The sequence below is a fragment of the Nymphalis io genome, chromosome 7, assembly GCF_905147045.1.
Source record: "Nymphalis io chromosome 7, ilAglIoxx1.1, whole genome shotgun sequence".
In the NCBI taxonomy this organism is placed as follows: Eukaryota; Metazoa; Arthropoda; class Insecta; order Lepidoptera; family Nymphalidae; genus Nymphalis; species Nymphalis io.
In genome coordinates, this window is record NC_065894.1 from 2,568,661 (window position 1) to 2,591,573 (window position 22,913).

General features: G+C 31.4%; 1 protein-coding gene across 1 annotated transcript in view; it reads left to right on the forward strand.

The window, feature by feature from the left end:
* LOC126769420 (uncharacterized) overlaps positions 1 to 14,345 on the forward strand; it is a 95,362-nt gene extending 81,017 nt beyond the window's left edge. Inside the window, exon 3 of the mRNA XM_050488185.1 lies at positions 12,573 to 14,345. Coding sequence (XP_050344142.1) covers positions 12,576 to 13,988 — 1,413 coding nt within the window. The 5' untranslated portion in view covers positions 12,573 to 12,575 and the 3' untranslated portion in view covers positions 13,989 to 14,345. The remainder of the gene's footprint in view (positions 1 to 12,572) is intronic.
* Positions 14,346 to 22,913: the final 8,568 nt, after the last annotated feature.

Genomic DNA, 22,913 nt, shown 5'->3' on the forward strand with positions numbered 1-22,913 from the left:
TATAAATTATATTAAATTAATTCGAATTAAATCATAATACCAAATTAAATTAAATTAAATTAAATCAAAAATAAAAATTAAATTAAGCAATGTTACGAATGTAATTATTGTCAATTAACACATTAATATTCATTATTAGTCAGTACATGAATCATATTGCAATGATTCAAGTACTGATAGTCAAACCTGCATGAGAACATGGTGTTAAACCCTGCGCAAAAGAGATGCACATCGCTTACGCATGATTGCATAAAAAAAACAGAGCGTCACGGTAGCATGCGAAAGCGATTCCGTGGCGCTCCTCGTTAAGACGGAAGGAAAGGTACCACTGGTTTTTTAGTGGGTATTCCGATGTTCGGGGCGCACTAGGCGCCTTGGACACGACAAGCCCCACGACTGTTCCCGTGGGGGAAACGCGTAAGGCGTTTTTCCAGCGTTAAAAGAGAAAAAAAATGGTTACGTAAAAACAATCAATCCGCGAATCTGTGAATATATAAATATATTCGTATATGTATATGTATATATATATATATATATATATATATATATATATATATATATATACATATATATATATATATATAACGAATTCAAATATCAGCTGTCGTACTATATATATATATATATATATATATGGCGACCATTTATATATTAGTATGTTTCACTTTATGTTATCATGTTGTTCTATAAAGACTCTTTCAACCTATATTTCCATAACATGGCTGTTGACTTCATAACCTCAAAAGCAAAGATCTCTCCTTGATTTTAAGACGAACCCCTTACCCCGTCAGGTTGACACTAACGCGGAACTGTTACGCTGTATATTTAATCTTATTCAATGTAATGTAGTAAATAATAATGATCAATTATATTTCGTTCTTATTAAATAATTTACTGAACCGTACATTATTTATTTCCTTTGCATTATATATACGACCTTAATATTTACGCTGTAAGGTCTATACAATAAAACTGACGTTTAACACAGGCAAATAATATATTCGAGATATAAATTACACGATACATAAGACGATTGTTTTTTTTTTAAATCGAATTTAAAATTGGATAAAACATTTTAAATATATTCTATTGAAAAAGATCCTGAAGTGGAACTATATTATTTTTATATCAATAACTTTTATTTTTTATAAAGTACCGTTTATCAGCAAAAAGTGTATAAAAAACATTCACTAAAGTGTAATATGTTTTTTTAAGCATTTTGTTTAACTAATAACATGACACTTAATTTCTCATAATACATAAAATTTATATACATATCTACTTGAACTTGGCACCAATTTCGATCGGTTTTATTGTACATTAAATCTGTAATATTAGAAATGCGAAAGTTGCTCTGTCTGTTATGCTTTTAAGATTAGACCACTGAACCGATTTTGATAAAAATTGTTATGAAGTTATTTTTCGGTTATTTTTATCGTAAGTTTTGGTTTGCCTTCTTGATTAGTAACTATACTTTCCATTAAATATGTTTGCAACGGAAGAGTAATATAACTATATCATATTAATTACCGCGCTTAAAAACCGGCTTAAGAACGTGTATGTTTCTTGGCTTTAAGACTATAAAGTTTTTTGTTAATATTGTTTTTTTTTTACCATACAATGTAATGAATGTCTGTATAACCTTATTAAATACGTCCTCGAAACTTTACAATCACATATGTAAATGAGTAATAATTATAATATTATTTTGAGCTTTTGTTGATCGCTAATTTATCATCTACAATTATCGCCGCGTTTGGACTCTACTACCACTTATCATAAGATGGAGTAGAGTCATTTGCCTTCCCGACAAATATAAAAAAAAATCTGCAACAGATTGCTTGTTATTTTTGTGAAATATTTTTTCTATTCGTCGTCGTTACGTCATGGGATATTTCGTATAAACTGTAAAAAAGTTACACATAATGCATCGACCATACCTCCGCAGTTAATATTGCGACTTGTCTATTAAATCGACAACGTCTGTGCGACAAAGTAAGGTTTAAGGCAAGAGAGTGCTAAAATGCATTTTAGCTAAGAATTTGATTTAATCTATGATATTGAGAACTCCGGCCTTATAAACCAGCAACTAGACCAAGTAGGCATTGCTTACAAGGTTGTATCACATATAAAAATAACCTAACACATTTGTTAAAACAGATTTATTTTATCAATTAGTAATTACATTGATAGTTTTTACTTTAAACACGCGTGATATAAAATTTTTTTTAAGAACTTACCCTTCCAATTAAGAATAAAACTTATATTAGGAGTGGGGACAACAGTAGCCCAAGGAGTCAAATAAAATCTGCGAGTTTTACAACGCTAACACGACCCGTAAATGGTTTGCGGGCTATTGACGCCTTTAAGGTTTTTAAGTTAGTAGTCATTACCAATTATTATTTCGCTTCGGCTAGAATTTACTATTATTTTTTCATAATTTAGACTTAATAATAATAATAATAATAATAAATGTTTATTTACAGGTAAATATCCATAGTCTTAGTTACATACTTAAAAACGATGTTAGTAGATATATTAACTATTATTTAGCATACATAAAGATAGAATAGAAACTCCGCGCATCCTAGCCGTTATAGACGCTGCTCTCTTTCTAATGACGGCATAGAGGTCATCCACACGGGCTTCAGCAAACATCAGTGATGCACTACAAAAGCGCGGCAATCCCAACAGTATCCTGAATGCATCGTTAACAAGTAGTAATGTTTGTCAAGCTGCAATGACTCTTTAAATATTGTTGTAAGTTATTATGCGATACGACTCAGGCGCCATCTTTTGTACGTTGCTAGTAATAGGCCAGAAACTTTCATAGTTGTCAGCAGCCGATGAATGGTATAGGAGTGCATTCGGGACAAACGAAGTAAAACTCATTAAAATAATTATATGTAATGCATAACGTTCAATAAAGTATAGTTTTGTCCCTTTCACACATTCTACTAATTTAACTCAATTATTTATATCTATATCACAACATAGAATATGATAATTAATAGAAAAATAGAATGAAAATTTTAATTAAAATATTATAATATTACAAACATTCATAAATAAATTACGAACTTATTTATAAATAAATTCTAGAAACTAATTTAATTCAAATATTTTATTAATATATAAAAGCTGAAAAGATATGATTTAAAAACACGCGTAAAAAATATCTTAAATAGACTGATCCATTTAAAATTTTCAATTCGCTTCAATAAATAGGCATATTTCGCAAATCCTTAAATAAATAGACCGTTGAAAAACTTGAGGGAATTTAAGTGGTCAGCAAAGTTTTGACGGGGAAATGAAATGGGCGTTTCCTGAATTAAAATCAATAGAACGTCTTATTTTTACAGGCCCTAATTGAGAGGAAGGTAATTAACCTGGGAGCCAATTATGACGATTTTAATAACAAAGAACTTAAGTTTGGAGTAGGAATTATACTTTCATAATGTTATTTTTGTTCGATTAAGCTCTTTGTATTTTTTATAAATCTTATTTTTTTATAAAATGTTCAGTGATTTTAAATAATACTCCGCCCCTTTAATTCCATATTATTGTTATTAACTTAAGCTAATATATTTAACTCAATATATTAATACTTAAAGAGAAAACTTTTAAGCATATTGTGCACACGGAGAAGCTTGTAATTTGGAATGGTTAAATTTAATACAGAGAAGTAAAGCTAGCATTCGTTTATAATATGTATTACCAACATATTAAATAAAATAAAGTATAAAATTTTACTTTTTTTATAATAACAAGGTGTTTTCAACACGATACACTATTGCATAGAAAAACAATTAAAAAGTCACATAAGCTTTGTAGCAGGTAATCTCTAAGATCTATTTTTTCCAAAATGTAATCTATTGGAATTTAAAACAATATTATACTTCTATGATGTCTGGTCTCATTTTTGTTAACAAGAAATTAAGATCGAATTTTAACCAACGGGTGAGTTGTCGTAAACATATTATAAGATAACGCAACTGTAATCATAAAGCTAACATCATAATAATAAAATCCTGGGACATTATTCACACACGGCCATTGATCCCAGACTAAGCAGAGCTTGTACTATGGAAACCAGACAACTGATATACTACATATATTACTTTTCTTTTGTAAATACATACTTATATAGATAATTACTCCCAGACTCAGGACAAACAGACATGTTCATGCACACAAATGTCTGTCCTGGGTGAGAATCGAACCAACAACCTTCGGTGTGAAAAGCAAGTATGTACCAACCACGCCAACCGGCTCGTCAAATAAGTAAAATATTAGAAATAATAAGTTATTTTTAAAATGATCTAATATAACCCAGTGTTTAGAACAATTGAGTTATCACCGACAACGGATACATGCAAACTTGTGAATAATGTATAAGAGATTTCAATTTTAAAAGTGTCTTAAGCAATCAATGAGCATATTTTTAATTTTTAAACATAATTTGTAGTATCCATAACTTGAGTCGATATGGCCCAGTGGTAAGAACGCGTGAATCTTAACCGATGAACATTGGTTCAAACCCGGGCAAGTACCTCTGAATTTTCATGTGCTTAATTTCTGATTATAATTCATCTCGTGCTTTTCGGTGAAGGAAGACATCGTGAAGAAACCTGCATATGTCTAAAATAATCGAAATTCTGCCACATGTGTATTCCACAAAACCGCATTGGTGCAGCTTGGTGGAATAAGCTCCAAACCTTCTCCTCAAAAAAGAAAAGGAGGCCTTAGCCCAGCAGTGAGGCATTTTCAGACTGTTACTTACTTATCCATAACTTTAATTTATCTTTTTCTTTTCCACAAACTATCAAATACGTATTCATTTGAAGTGTTTTTTAAATAGTTTACGATAATAATAGATAGATGGATAATGAGATAAATAAGAATTTGAACGGTACCAATTCTGGCGTCTTAAGATATAATAATAAATAAATTAAGATTTATCTTGTAATATGAATAATATAACAAGATGATTTATTATTTAAGGATTTTTTTCTATTCACAATATGCCCTTCAAAGAACTTGCTCTTGTCTTAAATTTAATTATAAGCCTCAATAACAACAATCACTTTGAACGCATATTCAAACATATTTTTTCATTCCGATTGCTAAGTTGGTATTTTCACACAATTTGTTCGTTATTGACAAAGATTGTGAAGATGGCGCAAGATTGTGTTAAACTTTGTTTTGACACCAATGAGTCAATTTGTTACCTAAAGACGTGTTCGAAGATAATAAGTAATAAAATTTTATATATTTACAACTAAAGTACCTTTAAAATCGTTATGAAATAGCGCAATTATATGATTAGCAATCCATTCTGCTCGAGCGGTTCCACTCGCGTTTAACGATCCTTTTTTTTTCTGACGCTGGAAAAACGCGTTACGCGTTCCCCACGGCAACAGTGGAGGGGTTTGTGGGGCTCGCCGGTGTCCAAGGCGCTGAGTGCGCCCCGAACAACAGAATACCCACTAAAAAACCAGCGGTAACCTGGGTAGGGTGCTGATGGGGCTGCCGCGGTACTGTAGTGCATCAGGGATGTTCGCAGATTCGCGAATTGATTGTTTTTATGTAACCATTTTTTTTCTCTTTTAACGCTGGAAAAACGCGTTACGCGTTTCTCCCACGGGAACAGTCGTAGGGCTCGTCGTGTCCAAGGCGCCTAGTGCGCCCCGAACATCGGAATACCCACTAAAAACCAGTGGCACCCTTTCCTTCCGTCTTAACGAGGAGCGCCACGGGATCGCTTTCGCATGCTACCGTGGCGTTTAACGATCCTACTCAAGCCTATCTTAGTTTTGGGCTTGATCAAATTCATTTTTTTTTATTAAATCGTACTGAAAGATCTTTAAATAATCGCGTTCAGATAAAAAGATAGACAATCTCTTCAGCTGTATTACAGAGCACGTAATAATAGTGGAGATGTTTATTATTGTTATATAATAAAGTCGTTAAAAGATTCTTTTACGGCACTAATATCCGGTTATTTATTATATTATGTATATACACAAGTATGACTGACTACTTTTAGATTGTTTTTTTTTTTTAATGTTAGTTCGGATAATAACATATTAATTTTAAGCATTTTATGCTTATAAAAATCGTTTAATAAATTGGACCTTTGATATATAAAAAAAGCGCTTATAAAAAAGACATGTATTATATATGTATGGATAATAGCGTATTACCACAGCATAAACGGATGATTCGCTTGGATCTTTATTGTATAATAACAAATGTTTTTACTTCATCATAAAAAATAAATAATTATAAGACCTTTATTTTGTACATGCATGAAAAGGATATTTTAATAATAGTAGCAAGCAAGGTGAAGTCACAAATACAAATAAAGGTAGTTATATATAATATTGTATAAAATACAATATATATGTAATATGCGAAAGAGAGTTTGTCCATTTGTTTGCTTAAAATAATATAAAGTAAAAAGTAAAGTAACATTCTGTGAATGTCCCACTGCTGAGGTAAGGTTTCCTCTCCTTTTTGCAGGCGAAAGTTTTGAGTTTATTCCACCTCGCTTATTCCAGGAAATAATATAGGGTACCTTAAGCCCCCCGCACACCCAGACACGGGAAAACTAGTAAGTATATAAGTTTTCACGCATTAAGCACACAGTTTAATTTCAACAGCATTAACATTTAACTATTAACTTTAAATATTTTACCAATAATGTTTGGTAGGTATACTCTTTTCGAACACTTTTTTATTACAATTTTTATAATTCGTATCCCATATGTGGATTCAAGCTAGCAGTGTGTAATTTAAAAAATATGAAATGCAGTCTTAAAATCCGTATTTCCACAGTCATCGATAAAATGCGAAAGCGGTCAAGTGCATCAATCCACGCTCAACCCAACTTGTTAGCTCACCTTGGCTGCTACACATGTAGAAACATTTTTAACAGCATCCATAGGTTATATTTCGATTTCGAAATGTATCATTAACACTTATAGCCGCTGAGAGCACTGTAAAGCACTTTTTATGCTTTTGAACGCTATCGAAATTATATACCAAATATTTTTTTCGTTAATTTGATTTTATATTGGTATTTTTTATTTAAGTTGTTATTTAACACATGTTTTTTAATTCATTCTTTTATATTTTAGACATCATAAAGATTATTCCATTTTCAAAATGAAAAGGACATACATGAATAAGTTTATACAGATAATTTATGGTGTATATTTAGTAATTTTTTTACTCATTATCTTCATTCAAATTTAATAAAACACATTCGTATTATATAACTCAATGTGAATAAATAAATATTTATATACTTTTCGCTCTATCATTCATATATACAAGCAGTTCTGCACACCTGACCATGTGGACGCGTATTAAATAACAGATTGTAGCCAACATCACGCGATAATACCTCATAGTTTAGTTTCCATTGTTGATTTTGCATCAAATTATTCTTATCACTTCTTCGCGAGACAGCGATGTATAATGAGGCTAAGAATTTGAATTAAATTTTGCCTTAACAGCTGGTTTGCGACTGCTTTTCACTTTCATTGAGTTATGACGGTACATTGTCACTATCGGCCTTACTTATAAGCGTTGCTTAGCGACTGATTAGTTAAGCAATGCTGTGTTTTCTTTTTTCGAATGTCAAATTAATAGTGAGAGAAAGAGATAAATGAGTGTTTAACTAAATATCCTCTAAGAAAAATTTATAAAAAAGGCCGTATATTTTTCAAGTTATTACTCGTTTATGAATCGACATGTTATATGTTTTCTTGTAATGGCAATCACAATGGCTTTTGTTTATTGTGAAGTTATCAATTTTAAATAATAATAGACGTGAGAGTCATTGTTCGTAGCTTCCTATCATTACGAAATAGAGTTCATTAAACGTTATCTATAATAAAACCTATTATTTATCAAATATAGTTTCAAAATACAAGCCAAAATGTTCGATATATATATAGATAGGTTTCTACAAGCATTTTATTACTAAATTAATAAAAGGTCAGTCGCCCACTGACTATGTGCCTGTATAACTACAGGCACAAGGGACATAGCGTCTTGATTTGTGGCGCAATTTTTTTTTTTTTTTTATAGAATAGGAAGGTGGACGAGCATATGGGCCACCTGATGGTAAGTGGTCACCAAACGCCCTTAGACATTGGCATTGTAAGAAATGTCAACCATCGCTTATAGCCAATGCGCCACCAACCTTGGGAACTAAGATTTTATGTCCCTTGTGCCTGTAATTACACTGGCTCACTCACCCTTCAAACCGGAACACAACAATATCAAGTATTGCTGTTTTGCGGTAGAATATCTGATGAGTGGGTGGTACCTACCCAGACGAGCTTGCACAAAGCCCTACCACCAGTAAAGCAATGCCGATACAATTAATATTTTTACAATGTCAATATCTACAGATGGCCTCGAGGCCATTTCCAATAAAAATATAATTATTTAATACCTATAATTATAAAATATGAGATAAAAATATCTCGCTAAGTTTCTTTCGCCGGTTCTTCTCAGCTCTGGCGTGTTTAGCCACTTATTAGATATTCTGTCGCAAAGCAGGAGTGCTTGGTGTTGTTGTATTCCGGTTTAAAGGGTGAGTGGGCCAGTGTAATTACAGGCACAAGAGACATAACATCTTAGTTCTCAGATTGGTGGTGCATTGGCGATATAAGCGATGGTTAATATTTCTTACAATGCCAATGTGTATGGGCGTTAGGGATCACATACCATCAGGTGACCCATATGCTCGTCCGCTTACCTATGCTATAAAAAAAAAGTTTATTTCCAGACCGGTGGTAGATTTTTACAATCAATAAGCAAGTGTAACGATTCTATATTAAATAAAGATTTTGACTTTTGGTGGTGACCATCAGATGGCCCATTTGCCAGTCTGCTTGCCAATTTTATTATTCTTGTTTTTGATATTGTATAACAAATAAAAGACATATTATAAATGATTTTTTTTTATTTTAAAGGTAGTTGGATTACGTTGGTATACAGAAATGGACTGTTTTTGGATACCAGCCAAATACATTGTCTCTTTACACTAGAAATTGTTATTGGCTTAGTTGGCCTAAATTTAAAAATATAAATATATTACAACCATTAAGAGATTAAACAATAAGAAATACATATATACTTAAAAAAGTATTTTCTTTTAATGTGTATAAGAATTTTTATGTTCATATTAACATTCGTTACAGGCTTAAAAGGTCATTAAGTATACTTCTACAATAACATTAAATAAGCTCTATAAAATCTGCAATAGGCTTAGCTGTACGAATTTGCAGCCTAATCACCTAGACACAAGACAAACGAGGTTGTTACTAAGGTAAATGTCTTACTCCCGGGCTAGGACCTCCTTCGCTTATTGGGAGATTGGAGCTTAATCCACCACGCTGCGCCAATGCGGATTGTTGGACGAAAACACGTGGCAGATTTTCATCACAACGATTCAGAGTTTAATCACAATGTTTTCCTTCAGTGCTCAGCACGAGATACTAAAACAAATGGAACACCCTCTGTGTTCCATTTGTTTTCATGCTTGCCAGGGTTTGAACCTGCAATATTATAATTAATTAGTGCTGCAAGATAAAAATATATACTACTTGTTTTTTAACAGTATTTGTTTTTGGTATGTGTATGTGTGTATTGAATAATCATCCACTAAGTTTTTCTACGAACATGTGAATTTTAACCTAAGATTGCTGGTTCGAACCCAATCAAGCAAATTTCATGTGCTTAATTTGTGTTTATAATCACTTCATGCTTGGCGGTGAAGGAAAACATCATGCATATATCGGATGCAAATCTGCCACATGTTCAATTCACCAAACCCCATTGGAGCGTAATGGAAATAAGCTTCAAGGGTCCTCCTCGACAATGAGACGAGGCCTTATCCCAAACATGAACACTGTACAGGTACTTAATTTGTCTCATAACTTTTTCTCAAATTTTCTTTGCAATTAAAAATTAAAAAAAAATTGTGACCATGGTATTCCCAAATCGTAATTTTTTTATGTATTTTGTTGTTAAAAAATATATTCATAGCAATATTTAAAGCACGTGTTTATTATCAGTGTTTTTCGTAGGTGAATTTTTAAATTTAATTATCACCATCTCTTCGTCGTAATGATGTAACGTTATACAAACTTACGCAAACGAGAAGTTTACAATTTATTATGAAGTCAAATTCAGTTATGTTCGTAAAGTAAATGAAAGTTTACAAACATCTTGAGTAAACCTGGTTGTTTCTGATGAATTTATGACAAAACATTGACATTAAGCAGAGGTGGAATTCCCAAGGTAAACTCCCAAGGTGTATAGATTTAAAAAGGCAAGCCTATTCCTAGCTGTGGGACTTTTCGAGCTGTTAATTTTGACTTTATAGCTTATAAATTTTTTGCTACTGCAAAAAAATATTGAATTTATAAATTTATTAAATTTTAATGAGTATAAAAATTTTATCTTTTACGTTCCGTATTGCAAGAAAGGTATAATTAAAATATTCGTGTTTTTCATATTCAAATTTGCTAAAAATGTATAATGAATATGTATGTATATGTAAAACATTCTTACTAAAATGTGAATATTTTAATCTTAACACAGAGCTATTTAAATAAATATTAACTTTTCAATAGACATTTTTAGTTGAAAAATGAATAATCACTTAAAACTACATAGAATCTTAAAGTCTCGCCATAACGTACATGGGCAAGTCAGAGGCCATTCAATGAGACGTGAAAAAGACTACATCGGCATGTGGAATTTAAATCAGCTACCGTTTTGTTAGAAAGTGAATACGTGTATTGCAAGAGATGCGTCATGTGTATAACTGTATGCTATATTTTAGTGTATTTATCATTAGTTTCAGTATTTTTAATTTTCGAACACAGGGTTCTTACTTAATCCATACACTTTTACCGATAGAAATTGACACTAACTATGTAAATCATTTCGTACATACTCAATTCGACATCAACCATGTGATTAAAGACTTTACGTCCTTTTGCCCATGTACAAAGTTTTGATGCTTAAAGGTACAATAGTAATTCATAATTTTGAATTAATTTGAAATTCCTATCAGCATGTTCCAATTTGTATCAGCTACCTATGCTAGTAATTCACTTTGTTGTAATTTTTTGTGTATAATGGTACACTAAATGTCCTTTTTATTTTTATTTTGACCAGTGAAATGCCATCAGCTGTCAATTTACTTTGAAATAGGAGTATTGTTTTACATTTCTTGCGTTATAAACACGTCAACCGTGAGATCTTCTTATATTGTTCCTGTTATTGTACGTGAAATAAAACTAGACTGCAAAACGATATTTTTAAAGAACTTTAAATATTATTTATCAAGATAGCTATCATTCAAACATCAACATTATATTTTTTACAGTGCAAAAGTAAAATTTTTCATATATTTCTTTATAAATATTGTGAAATATTAGTACAAACAAAATTAAATAATAATTAGTAGTCTTCATAAGATAAGTGATTGTATTGTACAAATTACATAGCTACACAATTTAAAATTCTCATGTCCTTAAAATGCTAAACGCGTCATTAAACACAGTACTGACTGTGACCATTAACCTCGTAATGATAATTGTCGTTGCTTTGCGTTGTTACATAACAAAATACGAAGAAACTAATATTTTATTTAACCTAAATCGACATTAACCATTTTGGGTACCTACCTCTAAATATCTCTTATCAGCTTAATTCCACTTCGGCGTGAAAGGCAAGTATCTACCGACCACGCCAACCGTTAATCCAATTCCAAGGACGTAACACTATAGTTCAAATAAAAAACAGCACCATGAATATGAATGAAATTATTTATTTTTACTTAAAGCACCAATGTCTATGGGAAACAGTAGCCAGGTCAGGCATGTTTGTCTTTCTATTACGAATAAAAACCGTATGTTTGTTTTATTAAAGAGAAAAAAAAGAATAGACGAGCCGGTTGGCGTGGTTGGTAGATACTTGCCTTTCACGCAGGTTGTGGGTTCGATTCCCACTTAGGACAGACATTTGTGTACATGAACATGTCTGTTTGTCCTGAGTCTGGGTATAATTATCTTTATAAGTATGTATTTACAAAATAAAAGTGGTATATGTTGTATATCAGTGTCTGGTTTCCATAGTACAAGCTCTGCTTAATTTAGGATCAGATGGCCGTATGTGAATAATGTCCCAGGATTTAAAAAAAAAGTTCTTCTTTTTTATCTAGACAGAGACACCTGAGGTAAAACTTTAGCTTTCAATTCACATAAGAGCAACATTGTCAGAGCACTAAAACAAAACAAACTCGTAAAATATTATTAGCATGTTGAAACAATTGCACCCAATATACTCGATCGTAATAGATTTTTTTTTTAAATAATTGTAGAGATTACATCCCCTATATAACTTTTAATTGAAATGAAGTTACAATGATATTATATTAATTTTATATTGACTTTATGTACAAGTTAATTTACATTATGATTGATTAATCAATTATTTTATTGATTATGTATTAATTTTATTTTATTTTTTCTTTCCAGGCCATGAAGTTTATCTGGTGCTGCCTTGCAGCAGCGTTACTAAATCTTACAAACGCTGCTGTGGATGTAGAAAAAACAGTACAACAAGTTCAAAGTATACTTAAAGCAAATACATTATTGCCTAGACTTACACGACAAGAAATAATAGACTTGTTAAATGACATCAGAGCTGAAGATGCAATAGCTAAGACGACATCAAAAGTCGAATCAAATGCAAGCAAAACCACTACTACAAGAACAGCAAATAAAAAGTTAGGAACAACAACAACAGCGTCTTATAAAAATATTCATGAAAATGAAATCAACACCGCATCTCAACCAACAAAATTATTTTCAAACGTTGCCTTAGAAAATGATAGTGCTGTATCAACATCAGCTTTTAAAAATGTGGTGGAATCGACAACTAAATCTAGTGGTGCAACTTTAACAGTTGTTTTGCCTTATACACCTCGTGATGGATCTTCATTACAAGAATTATATACAAAACCTCCGCGACTCCAAGTTGTGCCAGAGCAAGTTACTCCAAAACCTATAAAAACTACAAAAACAAAAGACGAAAGTTCTCAAGCAGTCAAAAAAGCAAAAACAAAGAACAAACTTGATTTTGACCTTCCAGCTGAATTACAAGCATTTTTAGATTCTCATGGATTGAAAGGTACACCTGGCCAAGATAATTTTTTGTTACCATTGGAAGGTTTTAAGCCTCTGCCACCACCAAAAATAGTTGACGGTAATGTTCAATTACCAGAGAATTTACTTCTTACTTATGATCTAATATCACCATCGGACTTAACTACTCCAAAAAATAATAACCAAAAGTTTGCTCAAACTAATTTTCTTTATGAACCCCTACGTCCACAATTTCCATTTGAACTAGATACTTCTTCATCTGAATCAAAACATACTGTGCTCCCACTTGATTTACCAAAACCTAGAAAAACCAAAGCAGTATCAAATACTCCAAAACCTAATTATGAACCAATAGATTACGAAGCCATTAAAGTTATTCCTCTAAATCAGGGCCCTAGTCCAGTTGAAGATGATGTAATTGTTGGTGCTGATCAAAGTAAAAGACAAGCTAATGAAACCGACGAATCAAGCACAACAACCACTTCTACTACTGAATCATCCAATGTTGATACCGATTCAAAAAATTCAGATATCAGCCCACCGGATACAGTACCACCTGATTCAGATACAGGTGCATCATTCGCAGATCTTGAAGATTCTTTTGGAGGAGCAGCACCTGTTGAACCCGGTGACTCAGAGCTCCCGCCTCCAAGGAAAAATGGCTTTTATTGGATGGTGGACTGGAATAGTTTTCTAGAAGTCGGAGATGGAGACTCTAAAGTAAATATTCGATTTGAGCCTAAGTTAGGTGATCCACAAATGTTCTTACCTGTAAACGTCCCATAAAAAAATCAATATTAAAAAGACGATGAGTAGTGTTCTAGTCTAGTGAAGTTTAGTAAAGATATAGGTTAATAATATGTAAAAAAGGTTTCCGAAAATGTTTTTTTAAACACAATAAAAATAAAATAAGTAAATGCTATTTATAATATTGAATAAAAAAATTGTAACCTCTCTGAGTGAAAGAAAAAAATCTACAGGTGATGCATAATTTAGATTAAGGAATAGTGTTTATAGTGAAATGCATGACAGGAATGCAATCAGTCGGGTCGTGATTGCTGGACCAGAGCAAGCAAATGAAAGCAAAGGAGCGAAATCGTTGCGTGTTACGATACAATGACTTCATATATTGCCATTATTAGCGCATGATTGTATATAGCTTTTATTTTATTATCTTTATAATAAATTATAGGTGTGTGTCTCTATGAATTTTAATGACCTTTACCAAATACTTTTAATACAGTTCATATTTTTAGATAATCATACTTGTTTTAGCCGTTGCTAATATTCACAATACAACTATATGTATATATAGTATGTCCTTTAAAAATGTTGTATAATATATGTATACATTATGCTTTAAAGAGAACGAACCTTTGGAAATAAGAGAAATGTGGTGTTTGATTAAACTAGCTCCAGAATTAAATGAATCATTATGTCTAATTAATTTATATAAAACCTTTTAGATTAATGTAAGTTCTTTTTTTTTAAATTAAAAAAAAAACGTATATGATAAATGATATTTTAGTCTCATACCGACTTGAATTATGATAGTATAAAATGTGTTCGAATATTCAATGTAATATTACCCTGAAAATATCTTCGACACCTTTATGCTCTGAAAATTAGCATAAACTTTGTTCATATTTTCAGAACTAACTCAAAGTTTCTATAATTCGATTCAACATGTCACCATCATCCAACTTGTTTGTATTTCCGAACAAGAATGTTTCGTGAATTATGAACATTCGGTGTTGTCGACAGCTGTTACAGAACTATTAAACTTGTAACTTTAAAGTGTCATGAAGAACAAGACATATAACATTTGTCTTCAACTTGATATCATTACAAATATATAATATTACGAAGCCAACGAAATATTTTTGATAAACATAATAAGATAAAGATAAAAACATTATATACCCGTATCTATTTTCAGCAGAAGAAGCCTCAATCTGGGCTATAATATGTTTCTATTTCAACGTTTGTTATAGTTTTGTTCCTCGTAAACTTAAGAAAGCTAATCGAACCAACGTCTTAGTTATTAAAAAATACAACCTACATAATGTAGAGTAACACAGGTCAGAATTATTTCACATTGCATAAAAGAATAACTACTCGTGTGTTCATATTTATGCACTAGCTTCCGCCCGCGGTTACACCTTCATGTGAGGGGAGAGGGGGCCTATATGTTAAGTATAACATAAACGTGAAATAGTAACAAATATCCATCCAAACATTAGTACGATAAATAAATGTTATTAATAAATAATTGATAGTCACATATTCATTTATAAGCAGTAGGTAGGTGAATAAAACAGACGGATATTAACCAAAGATATTGCGGTTCACTTCTCGGTTCTATTTTCTTTTTCTAAATTTGAATTATTTTCGAGAAAAAACTTGTGTTTGACAGTTGAAGTGCAGAAGTTGAACTGCAATATTTTTAAGTCATTTCTATCATGCTTTCGCAGGTTCTTTTTGGACCTGAAGTTTTTCTTTCCGAACCGGGTTATTTTAAATGATTAATATTTAACATAATTTTATTTCCGTATTGATTTTGCCTTTGACTTAAAATTTTTCAGAGTATGATATGAATACATTTGTATTTTTGTACAGAGATAAAGGTTATACAAGCAGTAGTAGTTTTCTTTTAAAAATTTGTCTCTCTCAAAAGAGATCTTGTAGTAGCGCCTTAACAAATTCTGAGCATGACAAAAATAATTAAGGACAGTTTTGATCACTTTCACATTCCATTAATATAAGTGCGTATACTTTTTGTCATGACATGAATAACAATTTTAGTCCATTTCAAAACATTTTGATAACTACTAAAATTACATAATCACTAACCATCGCGAAATTTAAGATGATCCTATGATACTCACTTGAACATTTTTATTTAATTTTTTTATTATTTTTTTATTATTACCGGCAAATAGCAATACCTTATAAACGACAATAAATGTTTTCTATATTAAATAATACGTACAGCTACATATAGAAACAGTTGTATGTCAGTATGTCAGTATTGCTAGTAACAGCCTGTTAATGTCCCACTGCTGGGCTAAGGCCTCCTCTCCCTTTTGAGGAGAAGGTTTGTAGCTTATTCCACCATGCTGCTCCAATGCGGGTTGGTAAATTAGACATGTGGCATAATTTCAATGAAATTAGACACATGCAGGTTTCCTCACGATGTTTTCCTTAACCGTAAAGCACGAGATGAATTATAATCACAAATTAAGCACATGAAAATTCAGTGGTGCTTGCCCGGGTTTGAATCCACGATCGTCGGTTAAGATTCACGTGTTCTAACCACTAGGCCACCTCGGCTAATATTCAGTATTGCTATTTGGCGGTAATAAGTGATGAAAAAGGCACTAACCAAAGCAGGCTTGCAATAATGACATACAACTGTATCTATACGTATATGTACGTATTATTTAATATAGAAAATATTTTAATAAATCATTAATTAACAAACACAAAATTACTAAGCTAAGTAAATACTAAATATCATTAAGATTAAGCTGTCGAAAATTCTTCAATTAAATTATAACAAAACAGGTCTCACTTCTGCGCTAATGGATTCTTTCGTTCTAAGGAAAATGTTTCTACTTTTTCGTCTGCTTTGCACCAATGCGAGTTGGTGGATATTTGCAAGCCATATTTGCATGATCATTTTTGAAATGAAAGACGTTATTCTATTTACATTACGATTCTAGAAAAGTCTTATTAGACAGTTACACCTCGTCGGTAATAGATGGCGTTACTGATCTCATTTTTGATATCAATTCTAACACTCATAATGTTTTTCTTCATGGCAGAGCACGAGAAATTTTAGCACTTAAAACTCCGTGGTGTCCACCTAAACTTGAAGTCGCAGTTTTCAATTATCAATCACGTGTTCTAACTAGTGTGGATTTTACAACTCGATATAAATAAATTATTCCTTTATGTAGACTACACCTAAAACGAGAGAGCTTAAATTTTAAGCAAATATCTTTTATCCATAATTTTTATTTCTAGATTGATTAAAATATGAATAATTATACTAATACTAATGTTATTCTATTCGGTTAGTAAGTTAAAGAAATTTGATATCTGTGAAATAAGAAATAACAAAAGGATATGATAGCCTGCAGTAAAATATCGCAATGGAATAAACTTACGCATTCTGAAATTCTGAAATTTCATTAAAAAGAAAGAAGGGATTTGCACCGCAATGGGACATTTTACGAGCTGTTACTTTGAATACAAAGGTTTTTTAAAAAATAAACTTCGGATGTACTTTACAGTAAATAATATATGTGTCTTTACACATTTCATATTTTTTGTTGTATATTTAACCTACAATAAGGAATAGAATCGAATGAAGTAATAAACTATACTGGCTACCGTACTATGTGTGTCAAAATAATTTCGCGCGTCAATCAGAAATATGAACAAAAAATATAGTTTCCGAACTTGTTAACGAAAGTAAAACTAAGATAAACTAAAAGTTAACGAAGAAAACGCAACAAAAAGACAATTAGGGAAAATTTGAGCTCATAATAACAGCACTAGACAGTAAGGATAAATGTTGCTCAGAGAAAAAGAGAACGATAATTAATGTATTTAACCTTGTATGTATAGGAGTATTTTATCTATACAGGAAAATAAAGAGATTAATTACCGTAGACGATGATAATATTGATACATATCTATTTGGCTATTTGTTTTTGATGAAAATCACTTAATCTCTCCACGAGGTGTGAACAGCCAATCTTTTGTGACAGGTTATTAAATGGCTGAAATTATCAGTAGGTTTATTGTATCGAAACTTACCGCAGAACACGACAGTGACACGTCAGAAATTGATATGTAACATTGACTATAATAAGTATAACATTTATATGATACACGGATCAAAATAGCGTATCACTAAAATTTGTTTTACAACATTTCTAAAGTGAGATACGTGTACGAAATCAATTCTTACAACCTTATGTACGTTGTTTTTCTGGTTATTAATAATTAATTTTATATTTTCAACAGCATTTTTATTTATACAAAACCAAATAAAGTTCTTACCCTATATTTATAAGCTACAAAGTTTTATTATAATACATAAAACTAAAATAAAAAACAAAATCACATTACAAATTTACAGAAAAAACACGCCGGTGATTATTTAAACATTGCTGTGTCTTCTTCTTTCGAATGTCAAATCAAAAATGAAAGAAAGGATCAGATCCGTATATAATTTATGAGTCACTTAGCAACATTCTTAAGTAAGTTCCTTACAAAACAGAACTGCAAAACCCACGTAAAAAGATATCAAAATGTTACACATTTATAAACTTATAAAAATGGCTCCTATTGGTTAGTTAATCGATATTTCCAATTTAATATTAAGACAAGGTTACCCTCTATGTGATTGTGTTCATAATTTAATGAGTTTGAAACTCGATAACACAACACGCATTAAATTATATCTGCAAGATAATAACCTTTACCAAAATAAACATAATATATTATACTTGAACTGATAACTCGATCGCCCATCAATAACCAAACTAAGTTAACAGCTAAACTCTATTATATAATCCAACGCATGGAAGTTATAAGTTGTTGAAATTCAATATGACCCATTAATAATATCATGTGTGTATTTTTTTATGTATCTTATTTTTGAAGTGATTATGTTACTTAAACATTTAATCCTTATGAATGCTTCAGAATTTTTTATATCTATAGTTGTTTAACTGAAGAAATTATTTTTATTTATTTTTTTATTGTTAATCTTCGCTAGCCACGACATAAATAATTTAAAACACATTTTAAGTACTGACAAATTACTGTTGCTTGCCAGAATTTGATCGCAGATTCTTTGGATAAATTTAACGTGTTCTAAGCACTGAACGATTTCGGCTGGTTATATGTAAATAAAATAACAATAATACTATCACTCTATCATTATCCTATGCTGTTAAACCAAATGAATACATGTAATGATGCAAGCATATAAAATACAAAAGACAAATACAAAAAAACGGACAACACGTCTATGGAGACGTGTTGTCCGTTTTTATCCCAAGGTTTGTCCCAAGGTCGGTGTCGCATTGCTGATGTAAGCGATGGTTAACATTTCTTACAATACCATTGTCTATGGGCGTTGGTAGCATACCATCAGGTGGCCCATATGCTACCTTCCTATTCTATGAAAAAAGACAACATAATAAAAAAAAAATAATACTACACACACATAATAAACAAACACTGTTTAAAAAAGGAACTTTTTATTAAAAACAAACATTGCTAGTAGTCAAGTGATGCATTTACAAATATCACGGCTGAACAGGTTCGTGATAAATTGAGTTTGCAAAACTGTTTGTGTGATCAACAAAATGAGGTTTATGCCTCTGAAAGAATTGAAAGGGAATATGAAGTGGATAATTTATTGCGATATTGTCATTGATCTCTTTAGCGGCTTTTTTCGATAAGCCGAAAATTTATGAGCCTTTTTACGGTTGCGCTTGTGTGTACCGTATTTTTGTTGAATTATTGAACAACCTAGATTAGTTATTAGAATTGTGGAGTGATATTATAAGTAAAAAGTTTTTATATTACACGGACGAATTTGGTATTCAATATTTAAAAAAAATGAGTTTGGAATATCACCAGATAGAATTAGTGTATATATACATCTTTATATTTTTATATTATTGTATCTAATATATTTTAATTGATCGCTTTGCATATTGATTTATGCCATTTTTTAGTGTTTCATTAATATATATTGATAATTTCCAAACAAGACTAGCCAACTGGGCAGGAGTAAATAATTGTAGTGCACTTGTGTGTGCACAAACAAAAGTGCATATCTATTTCCTTACTCTCATAATCCGATGGGATTACTTGTAACCCGGGTCACGGAATTATAAGCGCATGCAATTTCTAGATTTCTGGCTTTTATTGAAAATTTCTCGACGGAAAAGCTAATACTTATTTATTGACCCGACGATACACATTGACGCTTGCAACTAGAAATTCGGGATCTGCAGCCTTATATTAGGAAAATTGGTATTCACTGTATATTTACGCAAATATTCTATACTTATCTATTCTATAATTATTCTATATTAATCAATATACAAAAAAGTGACATAGATCAATTCAATATGAGAAACAAAATAAAATAATCATTTCAAGCTTCCGTCTTAATAAAGTTATTAAATCGGTTTTAGGGTACACACATTTTCAAAAAAATCCGCGGTCTTTACTTGAGTTGCCACTAAGCAAGCTTAGATTATAAATTCGTTTTAAAAAATAATCTTATTAGTAAAGCCTATTTACTCTATTTCTGTATATATATCTGAAAAAAAAACATCACATAAAATCAAATTAACTATTAAATTTATAAGCACAAATTAAGCACCTGTAAACTCATTATCATGTAATCTGTAGAAAAAATCTGTACATTGGACGATCTCGTCTCAGCATAAATAATATTTTGAAACCAAGTAAACAAAATGTAGAGAGAGTTGTAAAAATTAAAAGCAAACTTATCGAACATACATATTCAATATCACATCGATCGTCCAATCAGTTACCCATTTCATGCTTCAAAACTTTTCTATAACGTACGTTGAAAGAGTAAATTTATAACGGCTTCGGCCGACACAATATCCACATATGTATGAATCAAATATGTATGTTATGGAATTTTTAACCGTTTTCGAATAACATTCTGTATACGACGAAACTTTATGCATAGATAATTTAAATATTCAGATAGAATAAGGCTCGGTATGAAGCATGATGTAAATGTCCCACTGTTGGGAAAAACGTGTACGGACCATTGACGGTCGAGATAATATTTTTGCGAAATTCACCATCAAGCCAAAGATTTTTTTTTTAATTTTATTGTTCCCAAACATATTTACACATTTAACAAATACAATTTCAAAAGATATTAGATCTTAACCACTTTGAAAGTCAGTCAGTCTTTGAAAGTCAGTCAAAATCAGTCAGCCTCAATAAGCTGTCAGTCAGAATCAATAAGCTAATAAAAAAAGTTATATGAATATACTCGACGAGTTATATAGATATATATTAAGAGAATACTAACAAAGATAATATAGCTTTGATAACACACAGTCATAATATTCTTAACCGATATAATATTAGAAACTTATATCTCATGAGGGTTCGTCAGATATTCAACCGAGATGTAATCTAAGTTACGTTCTGACTTCTAGAGAACATGCAAATTGCTGTTATAAGACAAATTGAACCAAACTCTAAGATTGACGGTCAAATTATTCACAGATTTTCTACTATTCATTTTATTCTAGTATTATTGTTAATAATAATAAAAATTTCCAATTAAGTTCTGGCGCTGGATCAATGGCTTTACGTGCTTTCCGAAACACGGGAGTGTAAACATTTCCAACTTCCAGACTCCGGGCTACTATCGAGATTCTTCGACAGAAAAACCCAATAACTCTTTATTGGCTCGACCTAAGATTTGAACCCAGGACTTCAAGGTCTGCGGCCTTATATCTATTCACTAGACCGACGAAGCAATCATATATTTAATTAGATTAAAAATACTTAAATTAGTATATTACATATTTATATATTTCCTTTTATTATTTGAATTTTAATAAAAAAAAGTATTGATATAAATAAATCCAAAACGGCCTCGTTTTCAGGATTCATTGTGTAATCCGAAAGTTAAATAAAACGTTTTAATTATGTTAAAAGTAAAATACACAAGCAGTAGTAAAATACCGTTTGAAATTTTCGCTCCTATACAGAGTGCTTAAAAGGCTGGTAATAAAATAAAGAGAAATACGGTTTGAAAACAGGCATCCATCACCGAGATCTTTTCTTATTTACAGCGCGTTTGAATTCTAACAAGTATTAATAAACAGTGCTTGCTTAAATATTTTTCCAAAAGGCGAAAATTAATATTTACATAACATGTTTCAAGAAGTTAAATAACAATCTTGTTAAGATGATGCTGCGATTTATCGAATGTTTGATATGATTCGGTTAAGCTTACCTGGTGGTAGGGCAGTTTGTGCAGTCCCGTCTGAGTGGGTACCACCCACTCATTAGATATTCTGCCGCTAAGTATCAATATTTAGTATTGTTTGAAGGGTGAGTGAGCCAGTCTAACTACAGGCACAAGGAACATAACATATCAGTTCCCAACGTTTGTGGCGCATTGGCGATGTAATAAATGATTATTTATTACCTCGTGAACAAACAATGTCTATGGGCGATATTGAACACTAACCATCAGGTGTCCGATTTGCTCATCTGCCTACCTATAACATAATAAAAAAAGTAGAAGTATCCTCAGGGAGCAGAATGTTCATATTTTGAAAACCTATTTTTCTCCCTTTTACTTTTTATATAGCTAAGTAGACTCACAGACTGGGTCACCTGATGGTAAGTGGTCATCACCGCTCCTAGACATTGGTACTTTAAGAGATATTAACCTTACATAGTCAATGCGCTTCCAACACAGGAACTAAGATGGTATGTCCCTTGTGCTTGCAGTTACTGGATTTTAATTAACTTCACATAATTAAATGCTAACAAGCATGTGTGGGTCAAACCTCACGCCGATCAAGTTGCAATAATGCACAAAGTGTTGTTGTAGGCAACAATACATACCAATACAGATTTATATACCCGGTTTATCTATTTAACGAA